Raw genomic sequence first — 18,695 nt, 5'->3', positions numbered from 1 at the left:
TCGCAAACCTAAACTATTGTTTTTTTTCTCTCTCTGTGTTCAATTTGTTTTTTATTGCCCTTTTTTTCAAGTATAAATATTTTACAGACTTGAAACTTCACAGTAATGTTCCTTATGTTACGCAGGATGACATTTCCCGAAAATTAGATCCCATGGGTGGTTAAAACCAGGCAACAGTGGGTACTTTGTCTGCATGAGAACAGGATTTTGCATTGTTCATGCCTTCTGCGTCTCCATGGCAACGGGCATCGCGCGGCAGTGGCGTACCCACAAGGAGGGACATGTATAATGAGCGGCGCAAGAGTGATCTGCCTGTAGACTGCCGTAGCGAAGTACGGGTACATCAGTTGTACGTTGCGTGCACGAGTCGGGAAACCATCGGTGCTATTCATTTTCTCTCCGGTACATTATACAGCATTGTAATAAATTTTCACTGAACTTTTTTTTTACCATTACTGTAAATGGAAGATGTGGCTTAATTTTTTTCCCATTAGTATAGCCGTGCGAAGCCGGGTCGGGCAGCTAGTCAGTAATAAAAGTATTATCTCTTTAAAATATTAACTACTCTGAAACAAGTTCCGGTATACATAAACGTTATTTTTTTCTTAAATTCCTAAAACTATTATGTTTCAGATATGTTGGTGTTATTAATAAATGAATTCTTAAAAAGTAAAACATTAATGACATTAATTTAAAATCAACACTCTCTATCGTACCAGCTAATTTATAGTAAAGTTTCACAGGCCAGGTGCTTGCATACTAATCAAGTCTTTTCAGTGAAAGTGTATCCTTCTTGTGAATGAGTCTGTAAATGACTCAGTGGCACTAGCGAACATAAGTTTAAACGATAAGACGGTTTAGAGATGATGAGGGTTCATGATATGTGGTCAAAGATTTTATGAAATAAATGGGTTGGGCCAACTAGAGTATCCAGGGAAAACCTCATAGCTCAAAGAAACACGTGCCATTAATAATGTTCGCAAGCTTTCTCGGCCATTGTCTGAAGTAGCTTGACTTCTGAGTTGTAGCCGCGTCCTTGGAGAATAATTCACCTCAATCATTCGCCAAGGACGCGGCCACAACGCAGAAGCCAAGCTACTTCAAACACGTGCCATGTTTTATAGCTCGCGAAAAAAAACAAAGTCCTGGTTTATATCCCACCGGGAATTGAATAAAGAACATGTTTATTTGATGAAGATCTTCACGTCATTAAAAAATATTCTTCAACTACTCTTAGTGTGTGTCCTTTCGTTGACCGCTGTAATTTTAGGCTGTGTATTTCCTTACGACTTGAAACATGAATAAGAAAACAAATCATTCACTTTGGTGGGTTCTTTAAAACTCTTCTTCTTGTGCAGCTTCTTTTAGCTACAGCGGCAGAAACGAATTGCGTGACACCGTCCTAATTAGGAATCAAAACACTGTAGCGATATGTGTGTCTCTTGATTGGCTGGATTCATATTGGACATAAGTTTACTTCTTTCAAACTTAAAGAGGCTTTTTGAATGTCAATATTGCTGCGAATGAACCAGACAAACGTGCAAGAGAAGAAACGAGAAAAGAATTAAATTGTGAGCGAGTATTTCTTTAAAGTACTCACCAGAAATGGGTAAAAATGTAACCTCGGTAACGAACAAATTCATGTGTTCGTATGTTGCAGATACACTTATAATACGAAACTGGGACACGAAATTTAACGTAGAATTCTTAAAAATAATACCTAGCGTGATAAATATACGGAAATTGGGTTTTAAACTACAATTATGGACGCGAATCACCAATAATTTCCGCACTTACCTCTACATTTTGCTGCCGGAACAGCTACGTCGATTATTGAATCATTTGATCAGCAGACCAAAACTGTTTTGCGACAAGGAATTTTATAAAAATGCTGACCATTTTGATAAAAATTTATCAAACAGTTAGTGCTATAAAGTTTCCCTTTGGCTTTGTTAACCTTTATTTTTCACGCCATCCACCACAGATGGCACGCATTTTGGTTACTTATTTCCGTTCTATGTGACTTCTGACCTATTAATTAAGATACTTCTACCAAGCGCCGTATTTAGAGAGCTAGGATGTTGACCAATCATAAACACCATATCACGGCAACGAATATTCACAGGTCTCTGTAATCATGAGTGTGGATGAGATTATTTTTAAGTGAAACTTCTTTAATGAGGAGGCAACAATTTTCGAGTGTTACTGAAATTCCGATCGCATGAGGGGAAAAGTTTAGGGTACGTGGTGGGGGAACCGGTAGAGGAGGAGAGTGCGTCAGCGGCGACGCCACTCCAACGCATGCGCTAGCGGTCGAAGGGTAAGACGGCGAAAGGAGGGGAGGGATATGTACGTAGCGCAGCATGCTACATGCTAGTTGTAATGGCCGGAGGGTGGGACGGCAGGGGAGAGGTAGAAATGACGCAGCGGTGATGCTACGTAATTCTCGTAACGCTGTGTGGGTCTACTCCTTAGTTTTCGTAACGGCTGACGTTTGACGTTGCCATGATTGTTTTATTTTATTTAAAGAAACTACGATTTATTTATTCGTGTGGAAAAGAGTCATTGATTTTAATCTTGAGTTTATAATTATAATTAGTTTTGACGTGACAAAGTTTAATAAATCGATGAACGCCGGCTGCAAGCACGAAAAATTGTCCCGTTACGCACATTGTTCCGTTATGCTGTGTCCCGTTACGTTAATTGGTCCGTTACGCTGTATCCCGTTACGCTCATTGGTCCGTTACGCTGTGTCCCGTTACGCTCATTGTACGCTTGCGCCGCATCTATCTCTCTTCCACTCGACTGTTTATAAAGTGAAGTGAAAAGTTAATGTGGTTTTCGTTGCTTAATACAACAACAATTTCGGCAATAAAGGTTAACTATTCTTATATTTTAGAAATCTGATTACTAGTATAATTTCAAGGATTTATTCCTTTATTATTAAAATAAAAATGATTCAATTTTATTCATAAAGTATGCAATCATTTCATCAATGTTTTGTTATGACGTTGTCACGTTAAACTATCGTCCGTAAACCGACTTTACAGACAACCAATTTATTTTTTATGTGGATTGTTTGATTGAAAATGAAAAATTATTTATCTCTACCTATACCTAAAAAAAGCAAAATGTTTCACTTATGTCTCTTCTGTCTCTTCTGTCTTCTGACTCCGCGCTCACAATTATTATTTTTTTTTTTATTTCTGCCTACAGGTGACAGCTACCTGCGCATACCCGTGCTCAACCCTCTACAGTTGGAGCAGGTGAAGGTCAGCGAAGGCACGGGAGGCGTCAAGTTCACTCTCACCCTCAACAAGGCTTCCGTGTACGGCGTGAAGCAAGCGGAGGTGACGCAAATCAAGTGGGTCCAACGTTCACTTCCCTTACGTTTATGTTTGAATCGGGCTTTATGTTAGAGACTAGCCTTGCACCAGATGAGATTCCCCAGCCTCAATTTTTGATGAACTACCAAAAAAAAGCTGACAAAACTGACCTTTATTTATTGACAGGATATTAAAAATCAATTTCAATTATTAGGAGTTCAAAAATTGCACACTTCCATACAAATTTCATCCCCTATTTTACCCGCTTAGGGGATAAATGTTCAAAAATCCTTTCTAATTTCTCAATCTACACTATATAAGGAAATCCTATGCGAAATTCCATGCTTCTAGAGTCACTGGTTCAAGCTGTACGATGTCTTCAATCAGTGTTAGAGTTTCATTAAGTAGATACAGAAACCAAAATACGAAATATTAGTACAAAAATATTTTTATTGCCATAAAAATTTTTTCTGACTTAAAATACTATAAATTTGGCCTTCTTAACAGCAGGGATTAAACAAAAAAAATTTCAAAAACCATGGCATAGTGCCTTTTGCCTGTATTCATTCAATTTTGATCATTAAATGAATTAAGTACCAGACGCCAGTGACTTTACAGAATTCCAATAAATTATGTACTAACCGTAAGGAAAGAAACATTTTTTTAGAATCAAACGCTCAAACATTTGATCGGCTTTTTTTTCAAGTACGAAAACAGTTTTTTTTCCTTTTCCATGTCTGATTTCAGTGATTTAAATTTTTAATGGATCTTGAACTGTGTGTAAATTGCGAGATGAATTTTAATTGGCGGGGAGTCTACAATTAAAAGGGAACGAAGCCATGCCCAAATATTTCCGAAGTTCACTCGGGCATCTTCGGGATGCACAAATTGGCGTATATAAAAAAAGAACACGCAAATTAAAATTTCTTGCTCCAAATTACAAAACAATATTTTCATGATTTTATTCAATAGATCAGCGGTTCCCAAACAGTGGGTCGCGACTCGACCCTAAAACTATCAAGGGAGCAGTAGGTAAGTGCTACCTGATGATGGCGAATGCAATGTCGACCGAAACGTCGGTGAATTATTCACCAAGTACACGGCTACAACCCAGAAGCCAAGCTACTTCAGATATTATTTTAATTTTAGACAGCACAGTTAAATTAAGGAACACGCTATAGTTCTTGATATTTTTATGAACTATTGTTTTTTTTTTGTTTCAGTATTGATCTCAACAAAAAATTTGTGAGCGTGAAGCTGGAAATCAAAGAGAATTATCTGCAGTTAATCTCAAAGTATGTTGTCGACGGGAAGATCTTACTTATCCCCATCAGGGGAGAAGGTGACTTTAATCTAACTTTGAGTGAGTATTAACAGAAGTATATTTTTATTTTATGAAATAAATATATTTCCATCCAACGGTGTTTGTTTTTGAATTGAAATCACAAAATTTTGAAATGTAACTAATGCACCCAGCTGTTCATATTTAGACTCTAATTAATGATACACTGTTTCTGTCTGTTATCTCGTCTTCTCAAGAGCATGTTTATTCATAAAAAAAACTTTCTGCTAAAATTAATAGCAAATATGAAACTTATAATGAACTATTGCACCCAATTGTTTAGATTTAGACCCTAATTAATAGTGAATTGTGGTTTTCCTGAAGCGTCTCTTCTCAAGAGTTTGTTTATCCATAAACACTTTCTGCCACAAGTAATAAGAAAGAAGTAAATTAATAAAACCTAAAATGTACTAATGCACACAGCTATTAAGATTAAGACCCTATTAATAGTACAATTTTTGCTTTCTGGAAGCATGTATTCTCAAGAGTATGTATATCAATTATCGATTTATGTGCATAAGTATTAAGAAAAAGTAAATGCATAAAACTTAAGATGTATTTATGCACCCTGCTATTAAGAATTAGATATTTTTAAATGTTGTATGATTGCATTTGTAAAGCATGTCTTTTCAAGAGTATGTTTATCTATAAACTCTTTCTGCGTACGCGCGTGTACAAAACTGTGTAGTGGATGTATTTGTCATTTAATTTCCGGTTCTGAAATGCAATCAGGAAAATTTGGAAGAAATATTTCGAGTATTTATTTAAATTATCAGGGGAAAACGTAGGTCAATTAATACCAAACGAAAGCTTGTTCATAAAGAGAATGGTAACATCTAAGAAATACACTGAATTGAAATCTTGCAACATTAAAACGTGCACACATATTTTTTTAAATTTCTTATAACCGTTTCCCGTTTAATCCGACTCTCATTTAATTTATTTTGTTTCATGAAACGTGTGCGTAGTAAGGTATTATTTTTTAGAGATAGTTTTTATCATGTATACGCTGAGTGTTTGTATCACAGTTAAATAATTAAAAAAGTGTTTTACAGGAGATAAAATTAAAAAAAAAAAATTGTATGCTGAATCATACCCTGTGTGTTTAAACGTAAATTATAAGTTAAATTTTTCGCCCAGAATAATTGAATATTTTGTTTTCCAGATAATGCACGAGGTGAGTTCAAGACCAATTTCGATCTCGTCAAGCACGAAGACGGATTGGAGTACATTAAACTGAAGGACAGCGAGCTGCAATTCGAGATAGACCAGGCGTACTTCGACTTGCAGAACTTGTTCAACGGGGACAAGGCTTTGGGTGAGTTGCGTGATTGTTGCACTTCGGATACGAACCACTACAACCTGTGAACTAACTAGAAATAAAAGTGTGAGAGCGTCTTTCAGTACTTTCCAGTGGATGTGTAAACATCTTATCTCCGTTACGAGCGAATTCGCGTGTTCTCATTGTTGCAAATAAACTCGTAAAATGTTGCTCGAACATGAAATTTAACTTTAAATCATTTAAAAATAATCCCAATGTTTAAACCATAATTGCGTTTCGAATTGCATTTCTGAATTTAAACCACATGAAGTTCCTGCACCCACCGCTAGAATTCTCTCCTGGAGCATCTATGTCGACTATCAAATCATTCGATTCGCAGAGTGAAAACGGCTCCTATAAAAGCAAAATTGACTGGGGGGAAAAAAATTACTAAACACCGACATTGAATCTGATTTTCAAAAAATAATGTTATAAAATAGGGCACATCATTTTAAACATCATTATACAGATAAAACTATGAAGTCTCCCACAGGCTTTGTGAATTTTGATTTTGCAACATCCGCCACAGATGGCAGCACCGTGGTTACACATTTCCGTTACATACGATTTCCGTTCCATTCACAAAATTACTCCTACCAAATGCCGTATACCAAGAGCTGAGATGTTTACACATCAAAAATATAGTGTGTGAGTGTGTGTTTGAGTAAAAAACCTGACGGCTGGGTTAAAACAACTTATTATCAAAATTTATGGAAGTAGAGTCCTTCACATTTTTCTGTTTATCTCTGAGGCAGTGTCGGAACGTATAGGTTAAAGAAATGAGAGTACTCTGATAAAACTCAGAAGTCTCAACAGAGATCTAGCGTATATTATCACCGTGGTTGAAAGTGAATAACCTTATCACGTTACCAATCTAACTCTGATCAAATCATTAAGTACAATGCCTGTGTTGTGAGGGAAATAAGCGTTTTACTCTCCGTTCTTATTAATATGTATAGCTAGGTTAAGAACATGTTTATAATTTAACATAAAAATATTACGAAAATTATTGTAAGATTATGAAACAATATGTATAAATCATGCTATACTAAAAAACATATTCACAATAAATCGAAAACAATACCCTAGATGAAATAAATAAAAAAAATTAATATCAAGATTAATAGAAATAGATAAATAAAATGAAGATAAATAATATAAATAAAAATAAAAAATTAATATCATGATAAAAGAAAAAAGATGTTTGTATGACATTGCAAAAAAAATATATATATTTTGAAATTTTAAAAAAATAATAAAATAAAAAACTTCTATTGAAAGAATGCCTCATAAGTATTTGATAGAGCCACGTATAATTTTTTTTCGGATTCATTGGGCAGCAAAGTGGACTTGAAGACACTTTACATTTACTTCAAGTAGATCATTGGACTACAGTGTTCTTGACAGTTCCTTGACAACCCACAGCCGGTTGTACACACAGAGAAGATGTGGTTACCCAATCACGTGTGACCCGCCAAAGGATATGACCTTATTACTGACCAATGAGCACTCCGAAAAGGCTTTATCACGTGTAAGCTTGGAGTGAAGTGAATTCGTAAAAGGCACGTAAATGTGGCTCTAGTAATTAGCCGCAGACTTGTAACTAATATTAATTGTACATAAAATTCAGGTAACATTAAGTATAAAAGTTTAAGTTATTTTACCTTAACGTTAATAAATTATTGTTACCACACATGAGAGCATTAATTAACTTAACAGCATATTTACACAAATGTTTAAAAAGAAAATTCCCTACGCAGCAAATCGGTGAAAATTTCTTATGACTTTTTAGCTTGTGAAATTATATTTGAAATTATCATTCCTTTTAAGTCATGAACCTTTTAACATTAAACTGATATTCATTTTCAGTAGAAATCATCAAAAAGTACATAAATCTAAATATATAAAGGCTGGATTGTGGAAAATGTGTAGGTAAGACGTTTTCGCATAATGCATTCTTGTCAAACGCTAAATTTTCTGTGGTTAAATATGAGGGAGTAAACGAAAGGGGAAATAAATTTTGATGCAAAATAAACATATGATATTATTAATACTTTTTTTAACTTCCAAACTTCTAGATTACACTAATCTCACTGAAGTTTTACTTTACGCTTATTGAATTACACTTGCAATGGGAAAGATTCATTTAACGTATATTGGACACAAGCCTTTGCTTATTTAAACTGGTTGTAATGTGTTTTTTTATATATTTAAACAGGGGTAGACTAGTAATTGCGTATCTTTGTCTAATACATTCATTTAAGTCAAATATTTACAACTGTTCGAAAGTTTATATACAAGTGCAAGCAGTCTAATTATCACCTGCGACATCGACTTACGTACGTATCAATCATCGCAGCGATGTTGAGTGCGACGGCTGGTACCACAAGTATCTTGAGAATACGAGCAGATTGATGTGCCATTATTTTTTTTCTATATTGATTTATAATCCTATTATACTCTTTTAAATGTTAAATTCTGAAAGAACCCTCCCAAGTGAATGCTTACTTTATACGGAATGTCCAATAATTCAACGTCAATCCTATAACGTTTTATAGGCCAGTAAATCACAATTTTGAACCCAACAACCCAAATTTGATAAGTGTCATAGTTCGGCTTTTTTTAATATATATATATATATTTTAATTTTCACCATATCACAAATACTTCAACGGAATCCTAAATAACCCAACTATTGATAACATTTCAAAATAAAATCAAACATTCTGTAGGTTTGAGAAAATAAATATCCGGCAAAAATAATTTCATCGCTTAAATTTTATTAGTATTACTGTAATCAAATTTACTTCGCTAACTTAACAAGATATTAAAAAAAAGACTCATTAAAGTAAAAAAAAAATTGCATTTTAGCAGGGTAAATGTTTTTACTTAGTAAAAGTTACCCAATTATTTATTTTTTAATAGTATGGTATGTTTATTTTTATTTTGAATTGTTATCAATAAATAGGCTACTAGGGTTATTTATGATTTCGTATAAAAATTGTAGTCACAAAAAATACTTATTTGGTGCATGGTGTTGATTTCTAAACGTAAAAATGAATGGCAATAACTTGAAAAAAATGACAATATTTAATTTAATCTTTTAATCAGAACCTTGATTTAATCGTTCTATCAGCTCTCTTCTCTGCTTGACTTTGAGTAACGGCACATTCTTTATAAATAATGTTGACATGATTGACCAATTGTTGAGGCAGGGCCATGATGGTTTTAGTCAAGTATAGGATCCACATTCATGTGACAAACTCCTCTCCAAATTACACCAGGAATAAGCCCTGTTAGTAGCGTTAGCTAATCGTGAATAACTCTAAACTCTTAACGTGTTCCAAGCTTTTTTTTCTAAATGGAAAGAAAATATTCACGTAAAATTACATCTATTTGTAAATTTGTACATTAACTTGTAAACCACTAAAAAATAGTGTTTGCAGTAATTCTGGGTTCAGATTCTTGTCCGAATATTTGTGCTTTGTGTTGTCCCAGTACCTCCAATAGTTAAAGTTATTTGTAAGCCATTGGATAGTTTTCCATTATTAGCTGCGCATGTTAGTAAAAACGGTTTAACACAATAAAGTCAAATTGTTGAATACTGGATTAATTTTTTCACGGTTTAAAAAAATATGCCTGAATGAATTATCAATTCAAATAAAAATTTATGCGCCAATTATCGTAAGAAATATCCATTATCATCTGGAAAAACTTATTCAATATATGAATCAATTAACCATAGCCATGCGTTGAACAAACCTACAATATTAATGTTCGTAGGCTTTCACGGCCATTGTCTAAAGTAGCTTGGCTTCTGGGTTGTAGCCGTGTCCTTGGCGAATAATTCACCAACGTTTCGGTCGACATTGCAGTCGCCATCATAAAGGAGCAATTGCCTAATGACTGCTCCCTGAAGATGGCGACTGCTATGTCGACCGAAACGTCGGTTAAATATTCGCCAAGGATACGGCTACAACCCAGAAGCAAAGCTACTGTAAACCTACATTATGTTCCTTGCAGTATTACAAACGATTTCTTGACAACTGGTTTCCGAAGGAATCTTTTGTAAAAGGAAAGGAAATTTTTGACCTGTAACCATCTAAGCTCTAGGTATACGGCATTTGGAAGAATTAATTTCATGAATAGAACGGAACTATCATGGTACGGAAATGTGAAACCGCGTGCCGCCATCTGTGGCTAGTGGCGCGAACCTAATTTCACAGAGTTTAATGGATTTTAACTAATCAGGTCCAAAACCGGGATTTAGTATTTTTTTTAAGACTTTTTTTCTCTTTTATCAGAGCCGTTTCATTATATGATTTAATATTTGATATTCCACGTATCTGCTCCTGCAGCGAATTCTAGCGGCAGGTGCGGAAACTACGTATGCTTCGCGTCGAGAAATCATTGGCGAGTACTGTGTTCTCTGCCCCGCAGGTGACAACATGAACATGTTCCTGAACGAGAACTGGCAGGAGGTGTACAAGGAGGTCAAGGACGCCGTGATCGAGGTCCTCAAGACGCTGATACTGGAAATCATCTCCAAGGTGACCGACAAGGTCGCCTACGACGTCATCTTCGACCCTTGAAGGGCGGCTCTCCCTCTCCTCGTCAGCCCAAAGTTGTGTCTCGTGTGCTTTCCCCCGCCGAACACTAGCTGTGGTGTCCGCGCAAGCGAATATCGCCTTTCCAGTCATCGCTGATTCCGGGCCGCAGTGGGGTTTCATCAAGCCGGCGAGGAAAGTTGCGCCATATTGATGTCTCTTCGTATTGTTTTTTTATTTATAATGTGTAACATCTTAGCTATCAGTACACGGCGTTTGGCCGGAACCAAGGAACGGAAACGTGTAACAACAACCACGGTGCTGCCATCTGTGCGGGGATGATGGCGCGAGCCAACGTTCACGAAAGAACGTTTTAGTGAATTTTAACAAGATGGTCAGCTTTCTAGTGAAAATCCCTTGTCGCTTTTATCGGAGCGGTTTCATTGCACAATTTAATCTTTCTCGCCGTAAATCGGATGATTCAATATTATACGTATCTGCTCCAGCAGCGAGTTATAGCGGCGGATGCGGAAACTACGTGTGATTCGCGTACAAATAAATTTAGTTTAAAGCACAATTTTGCGTTTATTAGCTCGTTACTGAGATAAGATGTTGCGCATCACTGGCGAAGTACTGGAAGACTCACTCACATTCTGTTTTGTCATAATAAAAAAAAATTAAAAGAAAGAGCACTTTTAGTCGTCTCTTTGAAACGGTCCAGTTTGTTAAGATTTACTTTCACTATTACATGCTCCATCTCGACTGTTTGGATATATTTTTATTCAAGGAATCTGCTGCCAACATTTTTTGTAACTTTTAATCAAACGTTGTTTTTCTACGTCATTTAAATAAAAATACAAAAATTACTTATTTTTCAGTTGCGACTTGAAAGTCATAACTGCTTCCATTCGCGCGAGTTTATGTTTCCAGCCACAAGAATCACATGGAAGTGTTTGAAATTTACTTCCTGTGGAAGGTTATACAACTGTTCAGAAGTAGGTCTTGTGAGAAGAACTTTAGAAAATTTTCATTTAAACTGGAACAGACCTTAGGAGGGCTTTGCTTGGAAAAATTGTACTTGTAATTACAATATTAATATGGTAATATGTTTCAATTTAAATAATGATTTGGTTCATTCATGATAATAATATCAATATATCTATGTTTTGTCATATTTTCTTTGCTTTTGTTTTTGTACATTAAAACACACACTCATTATACATTAAAATATTTAATCGTGTAATGATTGTTTCCTTTTTAGTGTTTTAAATAATATGAATGTATAATAAATTTATTTCTTCTAAATTTGAGACATAAATCTATCTGTTTCTCATCCTTGAAAAATATAATTGTGTGTATTTAAAATAAATCACTATAGCCGTTTTAGAGAATGGCAGTTCAGAAACAAAAAATGATTTTCTAAGATATTTTTTAATGCCATATTTACTAATTTATTGAGAATTAATTTTTCCGAATTAAAATGGTGATATTATTTGCTGCGTAAATTACTCTTACTTAGGCCACGGTACTTAGTTATAAGTCATGACACAATATACGTTATTTTCAATTTTTTTATGCTAACCTGAACACCAGTGCATCCTTACTCCGCCATTATGGCATAGGTGTCACAATATACCATTAAATATGTGTTATAACAGATGTTAAAATTATTAAAAATTAAGTTATGTTTGTCAGAGAAGTCAAAGTGTGTCATTGTTTCAGCAGATATAAATCAGTTGCTTTTATTAAAATTTAGCTATTCAGCAGAAAAAGAGGTTTTTTATCTTAAATTGCAGTGCACAATAAACCGATACTTAAAATATGGAGATTTTTAATTGAATGAAATATATTATGTGGTAAGGTATGAAACTAGAGTATACCTTTTTAGTACACTACATTAATCCTTTATGATTTTGAGTATTTCTATTGTGTTGGAAAGGAAACAATTGGAAACAGAAACACAATTAACTTAAATGTGTTATTTGACTTGATGTGATTACGTCGAGAGTAAATTAGATATCTGATAAATAATTTACAATCATAAAATGAGTAAACATTTAAATTGTTTTTGGAAAATTAAATGACAAAATGGTTTCAGTAATTGATGTCCTTGGATGGAATAAAATTGAAGAACGCTGACTTGCGTCCTTGGTCCCTAATGCTTTACACTTATGAAGTAAGTGTCACTAGTTCAATCTCAATGCTGACTTTCCTCAAATTTATATGCGCCGAATAAATAACCAAATGCTTGTGAGTTCTCTATAATCTTGGAGGTCGTATGTTATTAAGCGTATGTGCACAATTTCGGGGCCAAAAACCTTAAATATTTTCGTCTCAAACTTTTTAAATCAGTTTTTTGTTTTGTCTTCATAACTAACTGCAAACTGACTTAATTTATTGCTTTTTTCAAAGTAATCCAATGATATTTTTCCCAAAAAGTACTTGAAGTTTCCATTTTATGTGGCAATATTTAAATGATATTAGAATCACTTCTTTAAACAATACTTTTTTGATGTGACAACGTCTAATAAATCGATGAACGCCGGCTGCACGCACTAAAAAGTGTCCCAATACGCCCATTGTTCCGTTACGCTATGTCTCGTTACGCTCATTGTACGCTTGCACCGCATCTATCTCTCTTCCACTCGACTGTTTATAAAGTGAAGTGAAAAGTTAATGTGGTTTTCATTGCTTATTACAACAACAATTTCGGCAAATAAGGTTAATTATTCTTGCATTTTAAAAATCTGATTACTAGTATAATTTCAAGTATTTATTCTTTTATTATTAAAATAAAATAATTCAATTTTATTCATAAAGTATGCAATCATTTCATTAATGTTTTGTTATGACGTTGCCACGTTAAACTATCGTCCGTAAACCGACTTTACAGAAAACCAATGTTTTTACTTTTTGACATAAACTGTTTCAGATAAAAATAAGTGTTTTGAAGTCGGGACAAATATCTTCGCCAAAAAAATTAAAAAAAAAACATAAAATAAGAAAGATAAGTAACCGCTGAAACGAATAGACTTACAGTCGCAATAAAAGCACACTTGAACTCACATATTATGTGGGAATTAAAACAGAGCAGCGTGACAGCTTAGAACGCGACGTGACAGCTAAATATCGCGTCATTATGATCATTCCCCTTATAAGCGGCGCAAAATAAATATAAAAATAAACGCTTACGTACAATGTTTTTTGCGTAACGTCTTAGCTCTCGGAATACGTTTGGTAGTAGTAATTTCGTGATTTGGAATCGAAGTTGCATAGAACGAAATGTGTAACAACGGTACTACCATCTCTGGTAGATGACGCAAACTAAAATTCACAAATCTAAAGGGATAGTTTACATCATTAGCTGTGTATTTAATTTTAACAAGAAGGGCAGTATTTTAATAAAATTTCTTATCGAAAATCAGGTCAAAAGCCTAGGTTTAATATTTTTTTCAAACTTTTTATTGCTTTTATTGGAGCAGTTTTATTATATATTTACAAATTTCGCTCTGCAAATTAAATGATTTAATAGTTGGAAGTATCTGCTCCGGCAGCGAAATATAGCGGCGGGTGCGGAAACTACGTGTAATTCGCATCCAGAAATATAGTTACAAATACAACTATCCTATATGTTTTGGTGTTAATTTCAATAATTCAAAGTTGACAAACATTTTTGAAGCTAAAAATTAAATTTGATTTAGAAAATTTACAGTGAATCAACAAATCTCAGTGATTTCTCATATACATTTTATAGATTTAAACTTAAAAAATACTCGAGTAGAAATATTATATGTAGCTTGGTATCGAACAGGTGATGCTAATATTCCTTCAAAATAAAAAATACAAAGTCTGCATGTATGCTATTATTATATATACCTTATTACTTCTAGGTCTAGTAAATGTTTCTATGGCCGTGCAGTCAAAGGCGTAAGTTTTCCAACCTAGAGGTCCGAGTTGTTATGGTTCTAATCACATCACTGCTAATAAAGTTTGTAAAAAATTAAATTTATTGTGTCGGTAAGGACACAATAATATTAGCAGGTAATGGAAAATAGATCGATCTTATGTGCACGAGAAAGAGCGAAGCTGGCACTCTCGAGGAACAAACAGCAGAAACAAATATATTGGTATCAAAGATGGCGGCCTCCAGTGAAACAAAAAAAAACAAGATGGTGGTCGTGTCTTCAACCAAGATAGCGGCTTCCAGCAGACGACAACAAGACGGTGGCTGTGTCGTCAGAATCTAAAAAAGAGTGGTTGAGATATCAGCTCTAAGATTGCGAACATGTTATTAGATTTCAAGATGGCGATCCAAACGCAAATTCCAACATTCGGGGATTAGGTCAAAGGTCATCCAAGATGGCCGTCGTGACATCACAATCCAATAAGGCAACCGTAACACAAAGTGCAACATTAGGGGATTGGGGCGCTCGATGACAAGTTTGTATAATACAAGATGGCAAATGAGGCCGAATGTTAAGGTTATCCAAGATGGCCACCCCAACGTCACAATCCTATATGGCGATCGTAAAGAAAAGATCAACGTTCACCTCGTCATACAAGATGGCCGCCGTGACGTCGTCGGATATGTAGGTCCCGAGGCAGTGGAAGCCGCCACCTTCACCTCGAACCGGAACCAGCTGACGGAGCCCCATTCATATACTACTCATTCGGTATATATTTTCCGTTGATACCAGAAGTTCAAGGTGATTTACAAACAAAGCAAAGTAGCTGCAATGTCACAAGTAAAATTTGTTACAGTGCTTGGACTTTCTTTATAATATTAATACGTAACATACTTTGGAAAAGGCTAGCAAATAAAAATAAGTTAAATGGACAGCAAATAAATTTTAGTTTTGTTGGGCTCAAAGATCAACCAAATCATGAGTTATTATTAATATTATTATTAATGGGCTTACCTACATTAAAATAAAAAAATATATATATTTTTTAAGAAATTGAATTAGGTAGGTAAAATTAGTAATTTTACAGGATGAGTCTGAATTTAATCTATACACTTTGGTTGTGGAATCATAGCGGAAAAAAAGTTGAAAACTCAAATACGAGTGAAGTTTAAAGTGTTTCCCAAGGCTGGTACACATTTTTAAATTTGGAACTGAGCAACTGATATTTTTTTTCTATATAATTAAAAAAAAACATTTAAGTTTTAACAATTAACGTCTGGATGATGTTTAACTAAACGTAATCAAAATTTTTGTCTTAGCGTGTTATTAGTCCATCGTTGGGCTGAATTCGCTTGTAGCTAGTTAAGAACGAAAAATGTAAACGCCTGGCAGGTGTGCAACACTCACAACGACCCGTATTCTGAAATTGCTTATATCAGGGGCAAGGATGGTAATTGAAGTATAAGCATATAAAATAAGTTATCAATAAACCATTTGTTTATAGTAAAATTTAGTTCTAACATGCAGATTAAAATCTACTTTAAAGCCCACATTTTACATCCATTAAAAATAATTCTGTTACGCTCAGTTTAAATAGAATAATGTTACATCAACGACCAGCTTAGCAGTGTTGAATTAACCATTATCCACACGCTTATATTTCCAATTATTTATTTTTGAAAAAAAATATAGTTTTTAGCTACAAATTCAAAGGTAGATACAGTCTTGGTAAGAAATTTAGAGAATATTAAATGCAGACGGAGTTCATCCGACGAGAACAAAATTAATTCTGTTTATGTCTGCCTCCATTAAATTAGAATATTGGTTATATTGTTTTGGGTCTTCAATGTTCAAAATAAATAATCAGGACAAAAGTTTACTTTTCAATCATTCTGTCTTCACGTTTCTGATCGATTTATTGGAAAAGTTAGCAAAAAGGCAGAACATGAAAATTTGCTGGATGGTCATGACCGCTCTAGGCCACGGAGGGTAGTCTCACTGCTGCAAAAAACCACGCGGGGGACGACTGGACCAAAAATATAAAGAACTGAACCTGAAAAGGCATTTCAAAAAAGTTATACTTAATTTTAAAAATATGCAAGCACACATTATTATCATTCAAAGCAGAAATTAATCGCCAATATAATAATAAAAAAGCGCGTTTAACTCAGTACACATGATATAAGTGAAATTTCTTTGGAAATTCAAACCTCATCTCGTAATTCTATCGTTAGGGGTAATACGGCAAAAAATAAAAAGAGAAAAAATTATAATTTTTAAATAAATGTGAATTATCAAAATTATTACTTACTTCAAAATAACGGATCAGGATATAAATTATTATAGATCAATAATGATTAATTAACGATAACTATTACTCACTGTTGAAATACTCACACCATAAATAAATACTGTGCATATTACTGTTTATTCAAACAATTCTGCCATTTAGATCACGCCAAATCTTTGAACAAAATATTAAATTAATAATAGGTAGCGCTATCTACGTTGGAAATGCAGGGAGTGAGTAGTATACAAATGTATTTCCTGCGCCTGGCTTCGGTTTTAGGTGGCAGTGCCGACCGACCTCTGACCTCAAGGCCACCTCTGACGTCACGGCGTCCATATTGTATGACCTTGACCTTTGACCTTTAATTTTTCCATCTTGATATCGAGCGCCCGAATCCCAAAATTTTGGAAATTTCTTAATGGTCATCATCTTAAATAGTGATGTCATTTCCGCCCTCTTGGATCCGACATTTTGGATCTGCCATATTTAAATCGAGTGCTCCACTCACTCATACTACACTTTTCGTTACGCACACCATCTTGTATGTGTATGACAACAGTGCACTTATTGTTATGGTCGCCATCTTGGATTGTAGAAAGTTGCAATTTTCGTTAAGCCTGCCATATTGAATTCTAATAAAATGTCCGACATCTTGGATCTGATGTCATAGACACTTCTTTATTCTGAAATCATGTCCGCCATTTTTTTTGTCTGCTGGAGGCCACCAACTTGGATGATGTCATAGCCGTCATGTTTTTTTTTCTATTCTGCTGGATACCGCCATCTTGGATACCGACATCTTTGTTTCCTCTGTTTACTCCTAGAGAGTGCTAGCATCGCTCTATCTCATCACATAAGATCGACCTTAACATTCGGCCTCAGTCACCATCTTGTATTCCAATATTGTACCCCAATCCCCAAATGTTGCACTTTTGGTTACGGTTGCCATCTTGTAACGGCCTCCAGTGGCTGTGTCGTTTGTATAAAATGTCTTTTTGCATTACCTTAGAATCACTAGGTCGCTAGTTTCACAGATTCTGGCATTTTGCAAGCGTAGTTATTTTCATCTGAAATAAAACTTGTTATTGAGAATACAAGCTATTGTTCAGCTGGAAGTATGAAGTTGGTTGCTGAATCATTTGAATATTCATATTCTTATGATTATAAGGTAGGTAAGACATGATTTAACCTTGTAATGTCAGACTTTCACGTTAAAATATATGAACTTCTACTTAAAGAGATATGATATTGTGCAAAATAATCGCCATACACGTACATATGACTAAAATTGGATAATAATTTATATTTACTCTCTCAGTTATTATCTGTGTGTCACTCATACCTGGAAAATCATTGATGTATCTGTAACACTTTATTACTGACGAAATCATCTATGCCAACTACAAAATGAAAACCCTGTTGAATTTTGAAATTGCACTTAGAGTAGTTGTTTTTAATATCTAAATAAAAAATTAATAACTAAACATGCAAGTGTAAATAATAAAATAACATGTTATCCTAATAACTTCTTGGTTAATTAACATTTCTGGTTAATTAATTGCTCACACATTTCACAAATTTCCTTGAAAATTCAAAAAAGTAAGATCTTTTCAATACTAAGGAAAATGTTTCTTGTGTTCTCGTTGAGTTTTGTAATCCGGTACATTATGTCCTGACATTTATACATTTTTATGCTTAGCAATACTTTTATGGGCTGCAAGTTTGATATTTGAACGTGAAAATTTCAGGAACATAAAACTATTATTTTAAAGAATAGTTAATCTAATGACCTACTTGTAAGGATCTACTTAGATCAAAACTATATATATATATAACTTTAAAAGTTGATTTTGGTAAGCTCGCAAAGTTTAAAAAAATATGAACTATAAATAAGAATATTGATTAAATTAAATTATCTTTTATTTTAAACAACCATAGTTGGACATACTATAATGTTAAATAAT

General features: G+C 34.2%; 1 protein-coding gene across 1 annotated transcript in view; it reads left to right on the top strand.

The window, feature by feature from the left end:
• LOC134532292 (uncharacterized) overlaps nucleotides 1-18,695 on the top strand; it is a 45,715-nt gene that overhangs the window by 3,255 nt on the left and 23,765 nt on the right. Inside the window, exons 3-6 of the mRNA XM_063368711.1 lie at nucleotides 3,217-3,364; nucleotides 4,550-4,689; nucleotides 5,834-5,986; nucleotides 10,430-10,579. Of these exons, the coding sequence (XP_063224781.1) occupies nucleotides 3,217-3,364; nucleotides 4,550-4,689; nucleotides 5,834-5,986; nucleotides 10,430-10,579 (591 nt within the window). The remainder of the gene's footprint in view (nucleotides 1-3,216; nucleotides 3,365-4,549; nucleotides 4,690-5,833; nucleotides 5,987-10,429; nucleotides 10,580-18,695) is intronic.

This window comes from Bacillus rossius, chromosome 5 (assembly GCF_032445375.1).
Source record: "Bacillus rossius redtenbacheri isolate Brsri chromosome 5, Brsri_v3, whole genome shotgun sequence".
Classification (NCBI taxonomy): domain Eukaryota; kingdom Metazoa; phylum Arthropoda; class Insecta; order Phasmatodea; family Bacillidae; genus Bacillus; species Bacillus rossius.
Note: the sequence above shows the minus strand (reverse complement) of the source record. Positions and strands in the feature narration are given on the sequence as shown.